The sequence below is a fragment of the Talpa occidentalis genome, unplaced genomic scaffold (assembly GCF_014898055.3).
Source record: "Talpa occidentalis isolate TD23 unplaced genomic scaffold, MPIMG_talOcc4v2.1 talOcc4.3, whole genome shotgun sequence".
Classification (NCBI taxonomy): Eukaryota; Metazoa; Chordata; class Mammalia; order Eulipotyphla; family Talpidae; genus Talpa; species Talpa occidentalis.
In genome coordinates this window covers 130,526,137-130,550,214 of record NW_023603184.1, presented here as the reverse complement: position 1 = coordinate 130,550,214, position 24,078 = coordinate 130,526,137, and the positions used below count along the sequence as shown (strand labels likewise).

Here is a 24,078-nt window from a genome sequence, read left to right as displayed (position 1 = left end):
TTTATAACATCCATTCTTTTTTTTTTTTAAAAGATTTATTTATTTATTTATACAAGCACTGGGTACAGTCAGAAGCGCAGGAGGGCGAGAGAACTCACCAGAGCCAGAGCGGGGAACAGAACAGGCAGACTGATGAAGAAGTACTGAGGGGAGCAGCGGGCGGCAGGAGAGGGCTGCGCACCATGTGGGACCCTCGCCCTGCGGCAGGGGATGGAACTGGCTCTGCAGAGGCTGTGGGCAGCCTCACAACCCAGCACTCAACCACTGTGCCACCGGGGAAACCCCATCAACATATTCTTTAAAGCAAACACAGAATATGAAAATAATTGTCCCTGATGACTCTCTTTTTTATACATTTATAAGCAGATGAACAGGAAGTGACTGAGGTTAGAGAAGCTGGCATTTGATCAGGTCTGGACCATATAGACATTTACTACAGGTACCAGAGTAGAAGCCTGACAGTCCCTATGCTTAAGCAATTAGTCTCTAATTAAGAGGCATGGTATAGGGCCTCCCTGCTGGCGCAAGGGGTTAGGGCACAATCTATGAAGCTGTCCACAGATAATGGAGAGAAATGGTTGGAAATACAGGATTACAATAAGTACTTAATAATTCCCGTCACATACTCTGAAAGTTTAAGGGTTTTTAGATTTTTGTTAGAAAAGTAGGCATGATTTTTTCTTCTCTGTATTTGGATTTTTAAAACGAGTATTTTTAAGAGCTTTCTGCCTTTTTTGAATTCCAGAATATGCATAATTCTCAATTATTACCATTTATTAAGTGCTTGTTTTAATCCTGTATTTCCAACCATTTTCTCTCCATTATCTGAAAAATTCTCCCAATAACCCCATGATATAAGTACTGTTATTTTCGTTTACAGATGGGTAAATGAGGTTCAGAGAACTAATGTCACAGCTACCAAGTCTCTGCTTCCTAGATGGCCACCTCCATGCACAAAGAGGCCCTTGGAGAATTCTGGCAGATTCCATCTGAGCTCTGCCATTGCTGCACTTTTCTTTCCTCTATTTTAAATATGACATAATCTGCTAATTTTGGCCCACATTTCAGTTCCTCTTTCCTCCTCGTAACCTGGGATCTGAGCACTACACAAGGATCACATAAAGTGTCCAAAAAGTATATTAGCATAAATATTGGGAACTATGAATGATGGTAACTAAATCAGTGGGTTTTGTTTGTTTCCCAAGCATCGTGGAAAGAACATGACCTCTAAGAGTTAAGTGAGAAAAAACAGTCATGGTTTTACTTTGTACTGTGGTTCCTCCTGCTGCCAGACCACATGTCTTGCTTTAGCCACATCAAGGCCCTGAGTGTTAGATACTATTCATAGCCCCATTTTACAAATAAGGAAATGTTGCAGAAATAAATTCTAGCCTTTTAGAAACTCTATGGGGACTGCACCTGAGAGGGTAGGGGGAAGCAAATATTGTTTAAAAATGAACAATGATGTAAATATATATATATATATATATATATATATATATAAGAAAAGAAAAGAAAAGAAATTCTAGCCTTTTACCCAGGCAAGAGAAAAACAAAAGGGTACTTCAGGAATGGTGAGGTCAGGAGAAGCTTTATTACTCATGCATGAGGTCTCAGACCTAGATAGTCCTGTAAGGTCGGAGCACCTGTCTAGAGATAAAGCATTTCTTTTATACACAACCGTCTTACATTGATAACATTGATTAGCAAGCACAACTATTTGCTGTAAAACTGCTAGACACAGGGGGAAAGATGGACATTCAGGGATGTTCTTTGAGAGATAGCTCAGCTTGGCTGGCTATCCAGCCTTCTTAAACTATAACCTCGTTTAGGGGCCTCCATGGTGGCACAGAGGGTTGAGTGCCGCGCTGTGAAGCTGTCCGTAGCCTTTACAGCGCGGGTTCCATCCCAACTGCTGGGAGAATCCCACATGGCACAGCAGCCCTCTCCCGCAGCCCCCTGCTGCTCCCCTCAGCAGAGTCTTTGGTCCATCTGCCTGTTCTGCTCTGTCTCTGGTGAATTCTGTCACCCTCCCATGTCTCTGACTGTACCCCAGTTCTTGTATAAATAAATAAATCTTTAAAAAAAAAAAAAAAAAAAAACCTCGTTTAGATAAGCTAAAACTTAGAAGGAAAGCTCTCTAAAGAAAGGTTTATCAAGTAAGCAAACTTGTTATTTACAATTGCATTGGATTATTTACTGCAACAGGCCTAAGATCCTTTAGCAGGAAAGATTTATTTGCTTAGCAGCTCCTTTTCAGAAACAGAAACAGAGAGGTTTCCAGCTTAGGTCTTGGTGTGCCCAGTGAATTAATGTAAACAAAAATTTTAAAAAGAAAAAAAATCACCTGTGACACTTGTTAACTAGACATAATCTCAGCCCTTAAAATCGGATATTTTGATTCCAGTGCTACTGCTGCAATGATTGTGGGACCACACTGAGGCACCTGAGTTGTGTTTTATTATTATCCTTATTTTTCAGAGATTGGAAAACTGTCTCTTATTGCCCCACACTGGCAAGTTACTTGGCCAACCAATTTTCAGCACAGATTCCTAGTGGTCAATGTAACTTAAGGCAGCCAATAAACAAAGTCCAAAATTCTACAAAGCCTGCCTTGGGCCTTGTAAGCTAAAACTGGTTGCATGCTTCTGTTTGGAATTAAACTTTCTTTTTTAAACTTCTTTATAGTCTGCATTCACTTAATTATTCTTGATTTCTAGCCAGAGTATATCTGTTTTACAAGCACCATTTCAGTCCCTTGATTAACTTCCCCTATGAAAAAGACCTTAATGTCCTTATTTACCTCTGAAGAAATCCTCACTGTTAACTCTTTAGAGTTCAAAAACCTGCAGAGATTTCCTATTACAATAAACCAAATGCATATAATTTCAATAGCTCAAGCTTCATTATTTTGAAGTGTAGATTATTAAGCAGCATTTGATGAGTAAAAGGGAAATGGCAAGATATTAATCCAAATCAAATGTCATTGGAGAACTGAACTACATGTTTTTATTTGCATATGCAATGTATTTTAAAATTTTTTTAAAGATTGATTTATGCATACAAGAACTGGGGTATAGGCCAGAGGTGGGTGGTGGTTGCAGGGAATATGAGACTATTCACCAGTGACAAGAGTGGGGAACAAAACAGGTAGATCAACTGAAATACACTGCTGAGGGGAGCAGGAGAGGTCTGCTGCACCTGTGGGTAGCTGGGGAGGGGGTATTGAACTCGTGCTTCAGAGACTGCAGATAGCTTCATTGTGCTGAGACTTAACCCCTTGAACTACGTGGTGGAGGGGAAGCTATTTTTTATTTTTTAGGGAAGTGGTAAATTGCTTTTTTTTCCCCCAAAAAAGAAAAAAGACACAGCATCATAGGCTTGAATAGTGTTCGCATAGATAGCTACAAGTTGTTACGAAAGAAACTTCCTGTGAAACTTCTGTGGGATAGTTTGGATCCATTCGAGGCTCCATAGTTGACAGCCATTTGACAAAACAGTTCAGGAGCCAACAAAAGCTTAAGTACAAGGGCTTAGATAAACAAATAAGAACGCTCCAGGGGCAGTTCGGGAGTTAAGATCAGCAGGGGGTTGCAACCCCCTGGGGGACAGCGCGCTTTCCGGGCTGCGGGGTGCTGAAGGGCACGCTGGGCGCCTTTATCAGAGCGGCCCCAGGACGTCTTTAGGGCGGGCCTGCACAGTGGGAGGCCCCACCGGCTGTACGCCCCGGGCGCCCCGCCCTGCCTCGTCAGCCTGGAGTCACTTAGAAGTGTCCACGCTCCGGTCGGCCCCTCGCGGTCCCAGCCATGGCCGCAACCCTCCTTCGCGGGTCCCTTCGCTTGTGGGGAGCCCGGGGCGCGCTGCGGCCGCTGCCCCCGGCGAGGTGAGTGTCCGCCAGCCCCGGCTGTCAGGGCCGAGGCTGCAGAGCTGAGTTGGCAGCATCCATCCTTCCCCAGAGCTGGCACTGTAGGGGCCCCTGCTTGGGCCGGGCTGTAGGGGGGAGGGAGCTGATCAAAGTGGGCACTGGGCCTCGCCCCTGGGCTCCCAGAATCTGAGGGGGACCCACTTTGGCGAGGCGGCGACGTTGGCCGGGAAAGTAAAGGGGAGGGGGGTAGTTTCAGCAAAACTCCAGCTCGGGGAGTTGGGGGGCAGGACGGAGGGGCCTAGTCCCACGGGTCTGGTTCTGAGGCTTGCTGGGGAGGGGGTACCCCGAGTCCACGTCCGGGAGAGTTCCCTCGAGGCGAGAGGCAGTTGGTCACCCCGTGGCAACTGGTAGGAGAGATCCAGCTGCGACCTTTGGTCCACTTGGAACTGAGCTGGAAGGCGGCCTCCGGGTCAGACTCTGCACTTGATGGTGAAGTGGGAGTAGGCTCCTCACTGCAGACCTGGGAAAAGCACCCTACAGAATCGCAGGGGTGCGGATGTGAGAAGTGCCCCAGGGAAAACCGCCCAGACAAGAAAATCCTGACGAGGACACCGACAAAGGAAATAAATTGAATAGGTATTCACAGATTTTTTTTTGCCACAGATCCTTTAACTGATTAAATGCAGAATTAATGGAGGGAGTTTCTAAGTGGCTTCCTGACTATTAAAGCACTGTTCCTAAGATCAAAAACCTCAGATACCATCTGACACATAAAATGCATTCATTGGATAGACAAGCCTAGAGGATTTGCTATTTGGTGAGGGTGACAAGGCAGATAAATTAGCCAATTATATGGTACTTGTGCTACTTAGGTAATTGTGGTACTGTAAGGTCCCATGGAAGTGGGGAGACAAAATGCTAAAGGAAGTTCAGAAAAATTTAGCCTGGAGGTGACTTGACTTTAGGATTCACATACTTTTCCACTGGTCTGTGCTTCATAAGATAGTGACCCTCAAATATTTGGGTATGGACTTCTTTATGCACTTAAAATTAGAGAAGCCTCTCCCCCCAGCAATCTTTTATTTATGTGGTATCTATCCACAGGGATATAAATAGATATCTACAAACATAAATTTTACAGATTTTGGTTCCTTTAATAGGCATCTTGTTAAGTGAAATGTCAGAGAAAGACACAAACACATGATCTCACTTGTTGTGCAATTTTTAAAAATATGTAGGTAAAAAAAACTCATCGATTCAAAGGAAAATTTGCTGATGGGGAGCGTGGGCAAAATAAGTGAAGGGTGTCTAAAGGTATAAATTTCCAGTTATAAAACAAGTAAGTTATGGGAGTATAATGTACAGCAAGGTGACCATAGTTAATAATACTGTATATTTGTAAGTTGCTAAGAAGTAGATCTTAAAAGTTCTGATCACAAGGAAAAAATTGTACTATGTTTAGTGGTGGTTGTTAATCAGATTTAACGTGGTGATAATTTCACAATATACAGAAATGGGTTATTGTGTCATACACCTGAAACTAATATAACATTATATGTCAAATATATCTCAGTAATAATATAACAATAATAAGCCCATTGCATAATGTAGTGCCAGGAAGGCACAGAGCTGGTTCTCGTTGATCAGAGCAGACAGGTAAAGGAGAGAGTCCTGGAGCCCTCAGTGACTTTTTCAGGGTTTTATTAGGCTTTTACATGTAGTGCAGCAACCAGGTACCCAGCAGGCAGGGGTGCCAGGAGACCTGGAGGCCTCTCAGCCCCCAGCAAGTCTTTGCTCTCTCCTCTTTCCAGTCTCTCTAGCTCTCTCTCCTCTCTTCTCCTCTTGGCGAATATATCAATACCGCAGCCATGGCCCACAGAAGTAAACAATACAACTGAATATAACAATGTAGGGCCTCCCTGGTGGCACAAGGGATTGAGTTGCAGCCTATGAAGCTCTCTGCAGTCATTTCAGCACGAGTTCGATCCCTAGCCAGGGAGCAACCCACATGGCGCAGCAGACCTTTTCCTGCCTCGCCCTCTGCTCCCCTCAGCAGTGTATTTCTGTCAGTCTGCCTGTTCTGTTCCCCACTCTGTCTCTAGTGAATCCCCCCCCACACACACCTCTGGCTTGTACCCCAGTTCTAGTATGCATAAATAAATAAATCTTTAAAAAAAAAGAACAATGTACCAAAATTCAGGTGCCAGCCACCAGGTATGCAATCCTAATAGCGGGAGGGCAGAAAAGCCTGAAAATCATTTACCCTACATATAATTACATAAATAACATTATTTATGAAAATACACCTTTTCCAAGATAAGGGAAACATTTATATTTTTAAGTCTTTTTAATTTTTTTATTGAGGCCTCAGTGGTTTACATGATCTGATTGAGCAACATAGAATCACACCCTTCAGGTATATGTCACCACACCACACCTACCACCAAGGTGCCCCTAGGTTTCCACCACAATCCATTTGACTCCTTCCATAGCCTTGATTCTACAGTCAGATTTTGAGGGTTTGTTACTGGTTTGGTTTTATCTGACACTTTGTTTTGTTTCTCTATTCCAATACAAGGGAAACCATCCAGTATTTGTCTTTCTCCTTCTGACTTATTTCACTCAGCATATTCCCCTCCAGTTCTATTCACATTGTCACAGATGGCAAGAATTTATCTTTTTTGATTGCTGATTAGCATTCCATTGTGTTTACATACCACATCTTCCTAATCCATTCACGCATCTTAGGGCACAAAGTTTGTTTCCACAAATTCGCTATTATAAATAGGGCTGCAATGAACATAGGGGTGCATGTGTCCCTTCAAATTAGTTTTTTCATTCTTCAGTATTAAATCTTTTGCATTAGATACCTAGAAGTGTAACTGCTGGTCACACTGTAGATCTATTTGTAATATATTGAGAAATCGCCAAACTATTTCCCATGGGGACTGGCTCAGTCCGCATTTCCATCAACAGTGTATGAGGGTTCCCTTTTCTCCACATTCTCACCTACACTTATGTTTGACTTAATAGAAAACAACCTGATTCTTGTATCTGCTTCTGCATTAAGTCTATTGAATAAGTTATTTTGATTACTGTATAGGAAGAAAATCTGCTCTCATACACAAAATGTTGAGAAAAGGCCCTGAGGGACCCTCTGGATAGGTTGGGTAGATACTATATAGTCTTATTATAACAGACTTCTTAAACTTCAATGAGCACATGCATCATTTATAATTAAATGAGGATTGTAAAAATAAAAACAATAATTAAAGCATTAGATTAGTAACTGCTTATTGCCTTAGAAAAACAATGGACAATTTATTCAGTACAGATTTGCTGGTTTTTATAGCAAAAAAGGGCCGATTTTTCAATATAGGTTCCTTGGTCTCTGAAGTAAGAAGTGGATGTTCCCACGAATTTGCTGCCAAGTGTTTTAGGTTTTTTCCGTCTGCATAATCTCTCTTGCCTGACTTAAAAGTGTTTATATTCCCTGGCACTTCTTTCCATTTTCTTGTGCCTCAATATATTTACTTAGAAATCTTCCAAAGATTGCTTAACATAACATGGGTTCTAAAATTTCAAGATCTAGGCAGGCTTAAATGTAAATTTTGCTGTTCTTTTTTTACTAATTATTTTAACTACTGGTTCAGTGTCTTAGAGCCTTTAGTTTTTTAGTCTCAGCTCAGCTTTTATTCCCGAGGAAAAATCTCAAGTATGAAGGTATTATATGGACAAATGTGTACCTAGCAGTGTTATTTCTATGAGCAAGAAATGATTTCAGTTATAGGATACAGTGAATTTTAGTCTGCATATTATTGCAGTGATCTGTTAGGCCCCTGCATGTCCTGGTCTCCTGTGACCTCTGACCTCACCTGCTTTTCTCCATTCACATTTGGTCTCCTTGCTTTTTCTAGAAAATATTCAACACCATCCCACCCTACTGAATTATATCTGAGGCATCCAGAAGGGGAGGGAGGGGGAGAGAGCAAGAGATGTGAAAATAGTAGGGGGAGGAACACAATGGATTATGACTAAGGTTACCAAATGGGGGAGTGTGGTGCAGGGGAGCAAAGGGAAGGGGAGCTCAATGGAGGGCTACTGGGGCTTTGGTGGTGAGTGTGGTGAAATAACTTATATTTGTAGAGGTGTAAACCTGTACTCCAAGACATACTAAGTTATAAATCAATGTTACCTCAGTAAATATAATTTAGGACCTCCCTGGTGGTGCCACAGTTTAGTCTCAGCACTATCAAGCAATCCTCAGCCAATGCTGTCTGAGTTAGATCCCCAGCCAGGGAGCCACACACATGGCACAGCAGACCTCTCCTGTCTCATCCGCTGGCTGCTCCCCTCAGCAGTGTATTTCTATCAATCTGCCTGTTCTACCCCCCACACTGTGTCTGGTGAATCCTCTCACCCTCCTCACCTCTGGCCTACACCCCACTTCTTGTATGCATAAATAAATCTTTTAAAGAAAATAATTAAAAAAAAACTAAAAAAAACTTTTTGCCTGACTGACTCTATCACCTTTGTATTTGCTTAAAATCCATTTGTCTAATTTAATTTACTCTACACAAATTTTTGCTGCAAGATCTGTCTCCTTGTCCCAACCACAGTCTGATCCCTGGTCACTTTTCCATGGTACTTACCACTTTCTAACATAATATATAATTTGCTTCTTCGCTGTATTTATTACTGTTACTGAGTAGTATTACCATTACTGAATTACCATTACTGAATAGTACTATTAACTGAATATTAATAATGCAGGATTGGAGACAGGGATCTTTGTTTTGCACACGGTTGTATCCTAAGTTACCTGGACTGTGTAGCAACCAGATAAACATTTATAGACAAACGGCAGGCCAAGTATAAAATCTAGTGTTATCTCTTTCCTTACTATGCACCACAGAGGATCTGGTATTGCCAGGAACCGCTGCCCTTCCCAGTGTTACCAGTATTGTGAGACTAAGCCTTATCCAGTCCAGCTGCTGCAAAGGCATCCCTGATGTCACAATTCACATAACTGACCTGAGGCAGGAGACATAGTGGATGGGATCCCAGTCCTCTTGGCTGCCCATATTTGTGCTAACAAGTACATGGTGAAAAGGTGTGGCAAAGAGGGGTTTCAGGCCTCCCTGGTGGCGCAAGGTATTAAGACGCAACCTATGAAGTTATCCAGAGCCACTGCAGCATGAGTTCGATCCCCGGCCAGGGAGCTACCCACATGGCCCAGTAGACCTCTCCTGACTCGCCCGCTGCTCCCCTCAGCAGTGTACTTCAGTCAATCTGCCCGTTCTGTTCCCCATTCTCTCTCTGGTGAATCCTCTCACCCTCCCCCCCACCTCTGGACTGTACCCCGGTTCTTGTGTGCATAAATAAACAAACTTTTTAAAAAAGAAAGAGGGGTTTCATATTCAAGTGAGAACCCAAACCTTCCATGTGATCTATATCAACAAGGTGTGGTCCTGTGCTGGGACTGACAGACTCCAGATAGGCATGCAGGAACGTCTGGAAAACCCCAGTGCGCAGTGGCCAGGGTCCACACTGGCTAAGTCATCCACACCAAGCAGCAGAACGAGTAGCATGGATTAAGTGCCTACACAGGCCAAGTTCAAGATCCCTAGCCACTGGAAGAGCCACATCCCCCAAAGTATTGGAGCTTTGCTAAGTTTAATGTGGATGAATTTGATGACCTGGGCTCATCCCATATGGTTATGAGGTCATGGCCCCCAGGCTAAATCTTGGGCCCTGCACTGATGAAAACCTCCTAACTGCCCTCTCCATATTTTAAAAAAAAATTGTAGTACTAAATATTCACAACTAAAGTTACCAATGGAAAGGCATCTCAGATTGAATTACCACAGAACTCAACTGAAAATTGCATGTTAAAGATAAGCCTAAAACAAAATGGCACAAAATGTATAGTAAGTGTATATTAACTCAGGCTGTCTTAATAAAACACCATAGACTGAATGGCTTAAACCACAGAATTTAATTCTCATACTTTTAGAGGCTGGATAGTCTAAGATCAAAGTACTGGATCATTTGGTTCCTGGTGAGAGTTCTCTTGCAGATTGTAATGTGGCAATTAGATCAATCTAGTTTACACCTTGTATGCTTGCCATTTGAAGTTGTGTGATTCTGGATAAAATATTAATTTGGAAGGGTTTGCGTTATTTTAAACATCATACATGACATGGTAACTTACCAGTATTTTTCTTAGTTGTACTATTTGAATTTTACATAATTTAATTCACATCATGTGACAGTGCTGTTTTACCTGAACTCAAATCTGTAATCATGTCTATAAATATGTCCTCTTTATGGAATTTGAATGAAAAGTGAGTTGAATAAGAGTAAACTACTGCTTAATCTCATCCTAACAGGGTAGATTCTATCAAAAGTAGAGAGGTCAAATTTGAGCAAATTTGTCACTTTCTGCCTACTTCTTACGTGTATCTGGGGGGAAAAAAAGACTTATCCTGCTGTTAACTGAGTTAATCATCCATGTTGTTCAGTGACATTAACTGAAGACTTAACAATTCATTTAATTTTCTTTATGTGTATTTTTAAGATGGTCTCACTCCGGAGCAGACGAACGACTAGAAACTCCTTCTGCTAAAAAATTAACAGATATAGGAATTAGAAGAATCTTCTCTTCAGAGCATGACATCTTCCGGGAAAGTGTAAGGAAGTTTTTTCAAGAAGAAGTGATTCCTTATCACGCAGAGTAAGTGGCACATTTTTTCCTTTAAAATAATGTACACTAAGAATACAATAAAGACCATTCCCTAGTATGCTGTGTGTTCTATGAAAAAAAATACGGTGTTCAGTGCTTTACTAGCATTTTGACTGCTCTTCAGTATAATACTGTAAGATTACAATATTCTTAAGCTAGTTCAAAGCATTTTAAATGATTTTTACAACATGCAACTCAAACATAAGAAAATCTGAAAATCTGCAGTTCAGTTTAAAACCTGGTTGAAAACTGGTTAAATGACAACAAACTGTTAGTTAATTCCATATTCTTTCTTTTTCTGCTTATGAATAAATTAAAGTACATAAAAGCTCAAATGCCAGTAAAATGCAAATCTTGGTAGGCAATTGGCTATCTCATAATAATTTCATTACTGTATGAAACATTTCTTAATTACTGATTACCTTATTTACCAACAAAGTATAATTTCTATTAAAATAGGCTTTTGCTGTGTTTCCAAAATTCGCTCAACACCAATGTAACTAGAGTTAGAATGTTTTTTTTTTTTAAAAAAAACTTTTTTTTTTTTTAATTTATTTATACAAGCACTGGGTACAATCAGAAGCGCAGGAGGGTGAGTGAATTCACCAGAGCCAGAATGGGTAACAGAACAGGCAGAATGAGGAAGAACACTGCTGAGGGGAGCAGCGGGCACGGCAGGAGAGGTCTGTGCACCATGTGGGACCCTCACCGGCGGCCGGGGATCGAACCAGTGCTGCAGAGGCTGTGGGCAGCTTCGCAGCCCAGCGCTCAACTGCTGTGCCACCAACGGAGGCCTGAGTTAGAATGTTTTTTAATGTTTAAATATCTTCTATTATATTTTTATTAAAATATTTTCTTTGTAAGAATAACCAATTTAGCTAAACTCTGATACCATGAATAGTCTTTGGTGAAATGCAAATAGCTTCTTAAAGACAATAGAAGCATAGTATATATCACAGTAGAAGAATCATTTTTATTTCTTTGCTGTTTTAAATTTTCTTCCAGAAAAAATTATTGGCAAGGTCATGAGGTAAACATGATTGAAGTTGATACATTTAGCGTCAATAAAATATTTCCAAAGCTACTTTAGGCAATATCTTTTTTTTTTTTTTTAATAGAGGCATGCTTTATTTATTTATTTGTTTGTTTGTTTTGTTTATACATGCACTGGGTACAGTCAGAAGCGCGGGAGGGTGAGAGAATTCACCAGAGCCAGAGCGGGGAGCAGAGCAGGCAGAGGGACCGAGGTACACTGCTGAGGGGAGCAGCGGGCGGCAGGAGAGGTCTGCGCGCCATGTGGGACCCTCCTCCGGTGGCCGGGGAGCAGCCAGGGATCGAACCGGCGTCGCAGGCCGCGGGCAGCTTCGCAACCCAGCGCTCAACCGCTGTGCCACCGGGGAGGCCCTACTTTAGGCAATATCTACATCAAAACACACATGCTGTGTGATTTCTGTGTTCTTGAGGCATCTGTTTACTTTAAATCAGTATCTTCAAATACCCCAAATCCTACTATATCTATTACTTTTTTTATTTCTCAATTGTATTATTTGCCTATGAATAAAATGAAATATTTGCTTAATTTTTCAACATTTTTTGTCTCTTCTTTTTGTGATTGATCTGCTCATATCACTCATTCATTCTATTATTGAATTGTAGATGTTCTTAATACAATTAGTTACCTGTATACATATGTGTGTATAAATATGAACATTTTCCCCTGTTCACATTTTATTTTAATCATTTTTATCATTTTATTTTATTCATTTTGTCAATCTTTTTTTTTTTTTAAGATTTATTTATCTATTTATACAAGCACTGGGTACAGTCAGAAGCGCGGGAGGGTGAGAGAAATTCACCAGAGCCAGAGCGGGGAGCAGAGCAGGCAGAAGGACCGAAGTACACTGCTGAGGGGAGCAGCGGGCGGCAGGAGAGGTCTGTGCACCATGTGGGACCCTCCTCCGGTGGCCGGGGAGCAGCCGGGGAGCAGCCGGGGAATGAACCGGCGCTGCAGAGGCTGCGGGCAGCTTTGCAACCCAGCTCTCAACCGCTACGCCACTGGAGAGGCCCCATTTTGTCAATCATTTTAATTATTTCACAAACATTTCAGATTTCTCATAGTGAATCTCATCACTCTTTTATTCATTTCTTCTTCAAGTATCATAATAAAGAGCTTCCCTATCCATAAATCACCTATAATCTCTTATTATTATATTCTATTGTTTCTCCTTTTTTTTCTTTTTTATATTTTTACATCATTTTTCATTTTTGCACAATGTATGCATTTTCATTTTGGCAATATTCCCCATATGATTCCCACCCCCCTTATTTTAACCCATATCTCTCCTCCCCTACCAGCCCCCCCCCTCCCTGTAGTACTTCTCTGGTTTATAGTAGCTTGTTGATTCTGATTTTTACTTTATTATAATTAGTCTTTTTCCTGGTCCCTTATTTAGGTTTTCTAAATTCCTACTATGAGTGAGACCATCCAGTATTTTTCTTTTTCTTTCTGGCTTATTTCGCTGAGCATGATCCCCTCCAGCTCCATCCATGTTGCCGCAAATTGCATGAGTTTATCTTTTTGATTGCTGAGTAATATTCCATTGTGTATATGCACCACATCTTCTTAATCCAGTCATCTATTTTTGGGCATTTGTGTTGTTTCCATAGCTTAGCTATTGTAAATGGTGCTGCTATAAACATAGGGGTGCCGGTGCAATTTTGAATTAATGATTCTGTGTCCTTTGGGTAAATACTTAGGAGTGGAATTGCTGGGTCATATGGAAGCTCCATCTTTAGCAGATTGAGGAGTTTTTGGGGTTCTTTATGTATATCATCATATCATTTGTGAATAGATATAGTTTGACTTCTTCCTTCCTGTTACTTTTATTTTTTTTACTTTTTTTTTTTACTGTTTTTTATACTTTTTTTAACTTTTTTTTAAAGGCACAAAAATTCTCAGATTCTTTATTTCTAAGTAGCCATCTCTTCATCATGCCATTCTCATTTTTAAAGAAAAAATGCAGCAGTTGCACAATATTACTGAGATATCTAATCTTTTCAGAAGTTCATTTGATAAGATGCCTCTGTTGTTCTGCTGTTTCTACTTAAACGGTAATAAGATTGCCTACTCTTGTCAGCTTTTATGTATACATTTCCTATAATGTCAGCACGTTAAGGAAATATGCAGAGGGCAGTTACCTTTAAGGAAGTATGCAGAGGATGATCACCTTTACAGAATAGGTTGGGCAAATTTCTATAACCATATGGAACAAATAAACTTGCACCCTAAGAGTACTAGCTGAGAGAAACTACAAACACACTTATCAATGGATGTAATTTACAGGGCCAGGAAATACTCAAGAGGGGATAAGAAAATGACAAATATGAACAGTCAGGAAGAGACCACGAAGGAAAAGAAATAATAAAAAATCAGATGGAGATAGCAGATGGAGATAGGTTATGGCCAGTGTCTACAACTGCTTTAAATGAAGGGAGACTTCCTACACAAAATCATTCATTAATTCAGATTATGGCTATTTAAATAATACAAAAAAATTTACTGATTGAAAAATGCTTGCTATTTGCAGGTGGGAGAAAGCTGGAGAAGTGAGTAGGGAGCTTTGGGAAAAAGCTGGCAAACAAGGACTGCTCGGTGTCAACATCAAAGAGAACCATGGAGGGATTGGTGGGGACTTGTACTCAGCAGCTGTTGTCTGGGAGGAGCAGTAAGTATGGACACATTTGAAGTTAAGTCTTGCTTTATAAATATAAACGTTTCAGTTTTCTAAGATGATTTAAAAAATGCTTTCTAATTCTCCTTTAAGATTAAAAGTTCACTGGAAAATGTGACAGATTATGCCACTCACATGCCCTTGCACATTTTTTGAACATGGAAAAATAGGAAGAGACTTCTTTTAAGTTGTTCAAATAGGTGCTATTCAAAATTAGAGATAACTTCATTTCTACAATGGCCTATGGGGTTATTTCTATGTTTAAAAATTATATTTGAGTAGCAGAAAAGTGGAAAAATATTTCTATCAGATACACTAAATGTTTAATATATAAGCAGAAATAAAAGATTTCAGTTGCTAAATGTGCAAAAGATTTGAACCAGCAATACATTATACATGGATGAAGTTTTTTCAGATGAAAAAATTCATCCTTTCTACCAAACAAATGCAATTAAATTAAACTGAAGGTATTATTTTGTATACCCAGAAAAGTTAATGAAAATGAAAATCATAATACCTACCACTGACATAGTTACATTTAGAGTAATTAACTCATATACACTTGGGGTATTATATTTAAAACAATAAATGCTTTGGGGATTAAAAATATAGATATGTATAAAAACAAAATGTTTCTGCTCTTTAATCTAGGATGCCACTTTGAAGAATTTATTTTAAGGAAATAATTTAATAGAAAAAAATGCTATGTACAGAAATCACAGTTATGGTAGATCATAGACCCCCAAACTTGGAAGTAATCTAGATGTCAATCAATGGGGAAATGAATAAGTAAATTATAGTACATAATCTCTTGATAATTTTTTTTTAAATTTTTTTTAAAGATTTATTTATTTATTTATACAAGCACTGGGTACAGTCAGAGGCATGGGAGGGTGAGAGAATTCACTAGAGCCAGAGCGGAGAGCAGAAAAGGCAGAAGGACCAAAGTACACTGCTGAGGGGAGCAGCGGGCGGCAGGAGAGGTCTGCGCACCATGTGGGACCGGGATCCAACCGGTGCTGCAGAGACTGCGGGCAGCTTTGCAGCCCAGCGCTCAACCGCTGTGCCGCCGGGGAGGCACCTTGATAATATTTTGCAGCTATTCAAGATTATTATTGTGACAACTATGTAAGAAATAGGAATTTTTTTCCATGTCATGTAATTTATTTATTTATTTATTTATTTATTGTAAAGATTCACTCATTTATGCATACAAAAGCTGGGGTACAGGCCAGAGATGTGGGGTGTGAGAGGATTCACCAGAGACAGTGGGGAACAGAACAGGCAGACTGACTGAAATACACTGCTGAGGGGAGCAGCAGGTGAGACAGGAGAGGTCGGCTTCGCCATGTGGTTTCTCCCTGGTGGCCACGAGATCGAACTCATGCTGCAGAGGCTGCAGGTTGCTTCTTAATGCGGTGCTCAACCCCTTGAGCCATGTCCAGGGAGGCCATACTCAGGGAGGCCATGTCCTGTAATTTATAAAGAACCTAGTGAAGTACAAAATTCACACAGTAACTGTGGCTGTATTAGATTATATTCTAATGGCAAAGGTAATTTGTCAAAATGTTGCTATGTAAAGGTAATGCAGTTATAGATTATGAATATCTTTAAAGATTTTGTCTTTTAATTCATCACTTAAGTGATCATTAAATTCTGTTAGTGCACTGTTATGTGAGAGCCACAAATTTAGAGATTAGTAAAAAATAAAGGAAAAAAAACCTTCAGGAACTTCATAGGTTTGTGGGAAGACATGTTATTACCATACAATGTGATAAGACCTTTCATAATTTGTTGTTATTTTTAAATTGAGAAACAAACTAAACACAGGGCAAAACTGCTATTTTATGCTTTAAATTTTCTTTTTTTCTTTTTAAGAGCATATTCAAATTGTACAGGTCCAGGTTTTAGTCTTCATTCAGATATTGTCATGCCCTATATTGCAAATTATGGCTCAGAAGAACAGATTAAGCGCTTCATCCCGCAGATGACTGCAGGGAAATGTATTGGGGCCATTGCAATGACAGAGCCTGGAGCTGGAAGGTAAATAAACATTCAGTTGGTTATGAATTCTTGGAAACACTGCCCTAACAACAAATAGCTGCTCAGTACAACTCTGGATATGCTAGGAGAATTACGAAGACAAACACAGAGAACTTCCAACCTCAGTTTTTACCAATTAATGTATTTTTCATCCTGTCTTTCAATTACAGTGATTTGCAAGGAGTGAGAACAAATGCCAAAAAGGATGGAAGTGACTGGATTCTGAATGGGAGCAAGGTGTGTAAAGGGGCGTCCACAGTCTTCACCTAAGTCACACACTGCAGACCCATGTCTGACAACTTCTGTTTATTGATTCTATCACTTCTAGGAACTCATGCAGGAATTGAGTTTACTTAGGTTTGTTTTGGAGACAGTAAGAATTTGTTATGTGAAGTGGGCTCCTATTTCACTTTGCATTTTGCTTGACCCCTCTCTAAGATGACTGCTGCTCTTGTAGCTTTCAGACAGCCTTTCTTAAGCCAGAAATGGGGAAAGTAAGGCTCACATTGTTGAAGCACAGCACAAACAACAACTAATCATCATAAAACTTTAATGAGAAATTGGGAAAAAAACTTTCTTGTAAATATCAAAAAGTTTCATAATATCTTAGAAGAGAAAAATATCTTTGATAGAATTTGAGAGCCCTTCAGTCCTTCTAAGAGTCATAGCAACCTACTGATAGAACTGGAGAGCCCCTTTTTAAGGTTACAGACAGATTCAGTAGTAAATATATCCCTTAGAGACTAATGTTGCTGATGGTAGAGGTTTCTTCTATGTAAAACTGAATCTGGTATGCACTCAGTAAATACTTGTTAACTGTTAAGTGAGGGTAAGATGTCCATTTTCTACTGTAAGGAAATCTTGTTTCAAGGCCTGTTGCAGGACTGATTTTTTTTTTTTTAATTTCTAAGTAGTTTTAGACCATACCTTTATATTTACAAAAATAAAAGTTTGAATGATGTGGCCTTGTCAAATTGCTATGAAATTTTGTAAACATGCAGTTTCTGTGCTTATGTAGATCAGTTTGTGGACTGATATTGGTCTGAAGAACACATTTTGAGTAGTCCTTTTCTAAAGACCACTCCATAATCTAGTTTTATAATTACTATAAAGAAAAAAAAACTCGTGCTATCCAATACATTTGGAAAATATACACAATTTTCCACTCTTTGATATGCATTGTGAACCTTTTAAAGTTGAATTCAGTATGCCTTATACCCTAGGAAATTCTATTTATAAAGTTTCTTAAGTCACTGATGTTTTTCAAACATATTTTAAGAAATATTATTTTAAATTATTTACCCTAAGAATTATAAGTTTACTGCTGATATACAATCAGTTAACTCTACCCACGGTGGACTAATTTTGGCAGAAAAGTAGGATATTTAGGACTTCATCTTTGTACACTTGGCTCAGCTTGTCTGTTTTTTTTTTTTTTTTTAAATTTAAGGAGCAGGTTTATTAGGAAAAGAGTTAGAAGAATAAAGGACACTTGCATAGATACAAGTGGGCAGAAATTGCTGCCTCAGTTCATCTTTTATGGAAACACTGAATATGTTCCCAAACTCTATTAGAAAGAGTAGAAAAATTAAAGCAAGCCTAAGTAAAGGAATAAGTAAGTACACATAGTACAGCAACACATGAATTAGTTTATGCCCAATAAAACATCCATACAAGGGGGCCTCCCCGGTGGCGCAGCGGTTGAGCGCTGGGTCGCGAAGCTGCCCGCGGCCTCTGCGGCGCCGGTTCGATCCCCGGCTGCTCCCCGGCCACCGGCGGAGGATCCCACATGGCGCGCAGACCTCTCCTGCCGCCCGCTGCTCCCCCCAGCAGTGTACTTCGGTCCTTCTGCCTGCTCTGCTCCCCGCTCTGGCTCTGGTGAATTCTCTCACCCTCCCGTGCTTCTGACTGTACCCAGTGCATGTATAAACAAACAAACAAACAAAATAAATAAATAAAACATGCCTCTATTTAAAAAAAAAAAAAAAAAACATCCATACAAGGTTTTTAACAGCAGAGGAAAATGATAAAAATAAAAACTATGCTTTTTCAGAAACTGATAAATCTAAGAGCACAAATTCTTTAATACAATTGCACCATTTAGAGCAGATTCCTTTTTCTTATCTGCAGCTTCTTTCTAAAATAGGGGGAGAAAGAAGAAGGAGGGGTAAAGGATAGAATGGGAGAGGAACACAGTGGAGCTTGCTGGATGGTGGGCACGTTCCTGATGGGAAAACTATGGTGGCCACACTTGAGGGGAGAAATGCTGTATTGTGAAAAAACAAACAAGGATGTTTGAAAACAAAAATAAATTAATTAATGAAAACTACACAATAAAACAGTTTATCATTTTCATAGGCAATTTTGTTTTAATTTGGAAAGAGCACCCTGCCTTCATTTTCATTATTATTTACAGTATTATTAGTAGAAAGAAAACATAGAGACTTCGTTCTTCCAAGCATTGGCTTGTTTTGCCCCCCTCTTTACTAATCTCGTGTATGAAAAACCATCAGTGCACTGGGATAGATACAGTGAGAAGGATAAAACCTGTCTTTTACGTTCAGTATTCTTGCTCTATGGCCCCTAGTTGTGGCTTGCCCAGGGACCTGCGTGGTTGTGCAGTCTTGGTGTGCTTGATCTGCAGGTTTTCATCACTAATGGGTGGCTCAGTGACGTTGTGATCGTGGTGGCCGTGACAAGCCGAGAAGCTCGCTCGCCAGCCCATGGCATTAGCCTTTTTCTGGTGGAAAATGGAATGAAAGGATTTATCAAGGGACGAAAGCTACATAAAATGGGTCTAAAAGCCCAGGTAAGTCATAATATAAATCATAGTCGAGTAATCATTGACTCCATTATTAATAAATTATTAATTAGAAATAATTACATTTACTCAGTTTCACCTAGTCTGTAGAACTACAGGTGACAAGTCACACCTCCCTATGCTGAAGTCCTAAAATAGCCTTCCCAAGAATAACACTAGAGGTTTAATTCACCATTTATATACCTGTGTCTCTTTCTGGTGGTCAGCAGTGGAGGTGAATAGGGTATTTTGAATCCTTTAGAAATGACAACATTAGGGGCCTTCCTGGGAGGCTGCCCGCAGCCTCTGCAGCGCTGGTTCGACCCCCGACCACTAGGCGAGGGTCCCACATGGCGCCCAGACCTCTCCTGCCGCACCTGCTGCTCCCCTCAGCAGTATACTGCATCAGTCTGCCTGTTCTACTCTCCGCTCTGACTCTGGTGAATTCTCTCACCCTCCTGCGCTTCTGATTGTACCCAGTGCTTGTATAAATAAATAAATCTCAATAAATAAATAAATAAATCCCTTGCTTGTTGCTAAAAAAAAGAAATGGCAACATTAAATGCAGGATAATAGGACCTCTGAAATTATTATTGAAGAAAATGATTAAATAAAAAAAGAAAATTTTAACTCTGGTAATTTTTAAGTACCAGAAAGAATTTATTTTATTCAATAAGATTAGAAATTCTTAGTTCTCACTACCTGTAAAACTGGACAATATTAGAACTTGAGTGAGTGACATTGCAGTAGGAAAGCCACAGGTTTTGTGGTCAGCTTAAGCTGGGCTTAAATCCCTGCTTTATCCCTTGCTTGTGTTCATTCAGCTCTCTGACTTGGCGCTCAGTCTGTTTGCTTGTTGTGTTGCTTTTTCATTGGGTTGTTAGAAGAGTTAAATGAATGCTCTGCTTAATTGTCTGATCACTTAGGATACTGCAGAATTATTCTTTGAAGATGTGCGGTTGCCAGCTAGTGCCCTGCTTGGAGAAGAGAATAAAGGCTTCTATTACCTCATGCAAGAGCTTCCACAGGTCAGAAATGCCAAAGAGTCTATCTCTTGATTAGATGGTAGACTGGAGTAGTATAATGTAAACCCACGCATACAGATCTTGTGATATAACAAATCATTTGCATCTATCTTGAACGTTATAGAAAATATAAGTTTGTGAGCAAATATTATTTAAAAATGAACAGTGCAGTGATGTGAAAAAAGAATAATAATAAAAAAATGAGTTTGTGTAGGATAGATAAGGGAATAACTTAACTCAGGGATCTCCAGTCATAGCTTGTGAGTAGTAAAGTAGATATTTCTGTGATTCCTTGAAATTATTTTAGCTTCTTAGCTAACTTTGGCTGAGAACTCTTACCTCTTTATAAGAATATATCAATCCAAATATTTGGAAGTTTTTTTTTAAAGTACCCTTGAGTCAAAGGGGAAAGATGCTGAGTTCAGGCATAGAAGCGGTAGTCACATAAGGTCACCCCTCATGTCTGTTTTTGGTCATTGTGTCTCATATAACCACAGAAGAAGGGGACATATGTTGAGTGACTGTCACAGTGTGAATTAAATAGGAAATTGAGCACAAAGGCTAGGAACCCTGGCATGGAAATAAAATATGAAAATCACCAGTGAGGTAGAATTAAACTGATTGTGTATCTTCTGTACTAATTGGAAGAATTTAATCTAAGCACTTTAAGGTGCTGATTTTCAGATATATTAGGATATGTAATGCACAGAGATCAATAAATAAAAAATTAAGACTTCAGAATTATTTTAAGAGATGAATAAACAAGAGGGAATTCAGTTAATTCTATCTATATCTTTATAAAGACATAAAAATAAAGGATTTTCTTTAGAGTGTTATTACAGATATGTCAAAATATTCTTATAAATTTCTATGGGAGCCTTTTCTTATAAAGAGTTCTTATAAAGAGTTATGGAATCAATTAATTTTTAGTAGATTTATGAAGATTATGAGATTTGCTGCTGAAATGATGTGAAAATAACTTGTATAATTAAAATAATGTTCAAGACCAACTGTTTGGGTTACAGGAAAGACTATTGATTGCTGAGTTGGCAATTTCAGCCTGTGAATTCATGTTTGAAGAAACCAGGAACTATGTTAAACAAAGAAAAGCTTTTGGGAAAACAGTTGCACATATACAGGTAAGTTTGTTTGCTTAGTATTAGGTGATATGAATTTACTTATCTGATATTTAATACCTAGTGGAAGGATTTAGTAAAGAAGAAAAGATTGTGCTTGTGGAGAACACAATCAACTGCATAGGATCTTTGAGAAAATGTAGGGGTACCGGTGTCAAACAACATGGAAAGATAAAACCTTCCCATCTCAACAGGAGAGGTGCTTCCTTTTTGTACCAGGAGGAATAGGAAGCCCTATCAGAAGAAAATTGCTAAATCACTTTTCTGAAGACTGCCATTTCCTTAAATAACAACAGGAAAAAGAAGTGAGTGAAGAGGCATGGAGGTGTCCAAGGAGATGAGGGGTCCTTAGGGTATGAAAGATTGAAATAAGAGAAACAGAATTGGAGAAACTCTGGCTGTATTGAGAACAGAGATGAAGTTAGTGATCATGAATTGAGAGTGGTACCTTCAGCATTTTCTTTTCATCAACTTTACTAAAATGGCTTTTCTTCCTGGACTCAAACGTGGAGAAGGTAAATGATTATATTTAATTAAGGTTGGATTTTGTCAGGAACTCAGTACGCAGGGGTCATAATCACAAGCTATGCTGTAGGGTAAGGTAAAAGTATCAGGCTTTTCTGCCCTCCCGCCATTAAGATAGATGAGGGAACCCTGTGGTCCTGAATGCATGCCTGATGGCGGGCACCTGAAGTGAATACACCTGGGCTGAGAGTCTGAGTTTATAAGGGCGGCATCATGGGGACGCCAGCAGAAGCCAAGCAGATCCATGAGAAGAGCAGAGAGAATGTGAGAGAAGGCTGGAGAGCCCAGAGTGAAGACGTGTTGTGGGCTGGGAGGCCTGCCAGCCTCTCGGCCCCCCAGCACCCCTGCCTGCTGTGTACCTGGTAATCCCAATAAAAACAAGCAAAAGCCACTGAGGGTTCCAGAACTCTCTCCTCCTTTACCCCATCTGCATGGGATCATAGAAAACCTGCTCAGTGGCCCATTCCTGCCCCTACATATGCCAATCAACTTTCAGACCCTCTGGTTTCTTCTTAAAGTACAGTTTATTAAAATGCAGTCATCAAATTGGCAGAATCTTTTACCAGCAATAAAACCTGGAGTTGGAAATCTACTTGAAAAGTTTTAAGTAGAATGATCTTTGTGATGGAAAAAGGAGAAACAAAACACTTTGGTAACTTTTCGAGACCAGCAGGGTAGAAATGAAGTGTGGTGTATATACCAGCGCTGATACTTGAGTCTCTGTGTTGTAAACAAGTTATAGTATCCCTTTGAGAAGTATATCCTTATTTAAGATATGAATTATATCAGTAACTACCTCAGAGTTTCTGTGATGATTATATGGAGGAAGCAAACACAAGTGTTTCGAATGTTGGCTAAGTAAGCACTCATTAAGGGTAGCTTTTGTTATTGCTTTCCTCTTAACATAATCGCTTCCTCCATTTTGTTCCATTAAAAGTAATCTTTTTATTAAATTTGTGCTCCCGATCTGGACCTACTCCATGTCATTTTGAGAACTATTTGCTGCCAATATATTCAGCATGTTAACTTTTTGCATCCTGAGAAATCTTCTCTACACTTTATTTTTCTTATTGACAGATCTAAAAGAAGCTTTGAATCTATAAAAATGAGGCACACATTCAAGAATACATTTTTAAAAACATATAACTTGACTCGCCTAAATTGCAATGTACTTATGAGAAAGAATGCCATACTTTATATTCCCTTTCATTTTCATTTATATTCCCTTTCATTTCATTGTATCAGTGATTTACACATATCAGTGATTCTCAATGACTGCTCTCTTCCCCCATTTAGAAATGTCAGAGAGGCATCAATGTGGATTGGAGGAATAACTGTCTCTCGTGCCATTGAGGCGAGTGTTGTGGAATATTCTATAATTCAGACATGTTTTTGTATAGCAATTGTCTCCTCCCTCAAAATCCCAATATTCTCTCACTGAGAAATACTGACATGATTGTAGCGGCAGGAAGGGCCAGTGCAGAATCTCTATGATCGAGTAGATGGGGTAAAGGAGAGAGAGAGAGTCCTAGAGACTTCAGTGGCTTTTGCAGGCTTTTATTAGGTTTAGCAGGTACATGGCAGGCAGGGGTACTGGGGGGCTGGGAGGCTGGCAGGCCTCCCAGCCCCCAGCAAGTCTTCTCTCTTTCTGGGCTCTCCCAGAGTTCTCTGATGGTCTCTGCTTCTCTTTCTCTCTCTTTCTCGCTGCTTCTCGTGGTTCTGCTCTCTGCTGGCATCCCCGTGACGCCACCCTTATAAGCCCAGTCTTAGCCCAGGTGAATCCATCTACATATGCCCACACCCTACTCCAGGCGCCGGCCATCAGGCATGCATTCAGGACCACAGGTTTCCCTCATCAGTCCTAATGGCGGGAGGGCAGAAAGGCCTGATACTATTTTTTACCTTACCCTACAATGATTTATTCCTTTTGTTTTTCTGAACAAATATGCATTGCTTGCCTTCTAAGTGTTGTGTATTCAAATGTTACTTGATAGGTGTGACTCTGGGAATAGGCAGTTTAGGCTCCTAGCAATACAAAGCAACTGATCCCAAGTGTGTCTTCTCAACTGTATTCCAAGTGGAATTAATATTCTGCTTCTAAAATTCAACTATTATCACTTTCACATCAAACATATTTATTAAAACACTTATGCTTTTACTCCTATTCTGGATACTATAAAAAGTAAACCAAATAAGCATACTTCCCAT

The 24,078-nt window shown here is 39.8% G+C and overlaps 1 protein-coding gene across 1 annotated transcript in view; it reads left to right on the top strand.

Annotated features, from left to right (window-relative positions):
- Nucleotides 1–3,739: 3,739 nt before the first annotated feature.
- ACADL (acyl-CoA dehydrogenase long chain) overlaps nucleotides 3,740–24,078 on the top strand; it is a 31,846-nt gene continuing 11,507 nt past the window's right edge. Inside the window, exons 1-8 of the mRNA XM_037523972.2 lie at nucleotides 3,740–3,883; nucleotides 10,446–10,601; nucleotides 14,198–14,335; nucleotides 16,220–16,384; nucleotides 16,555–16,621; nucleotides 19,029–19,193; nucleotides 20,111–20,212; nucleotides 21,235–21,348. Of these exons, the coding sequence (XP_037379869.1) occupies nucleotides 3,807–3,883; nucleotides 10,446–10,601; nucleotides 14,198–14,335; nucleotides 16,220–16,384; nucleotides 16,555–16,621; nucleotides 19,029–19,193; nucleotides 20,111–20,212; nucleotides 21,235–21,348 (984 nt within the window). The 5' untranslated portion in view covers nucleotides 3,740–3,806. The remainder of the gene's footprint in view (nucleotides 3,884–10,445; nucleotides 10,602–14,197; nucleotides 14,336–16,219; nucleotides 16,385–16,554; nucleotides 16,622–19,028; nucleotides 19,194–20,110; nucleotides 20,213–21,234; nucleotides 21,349–24,078) is intronic.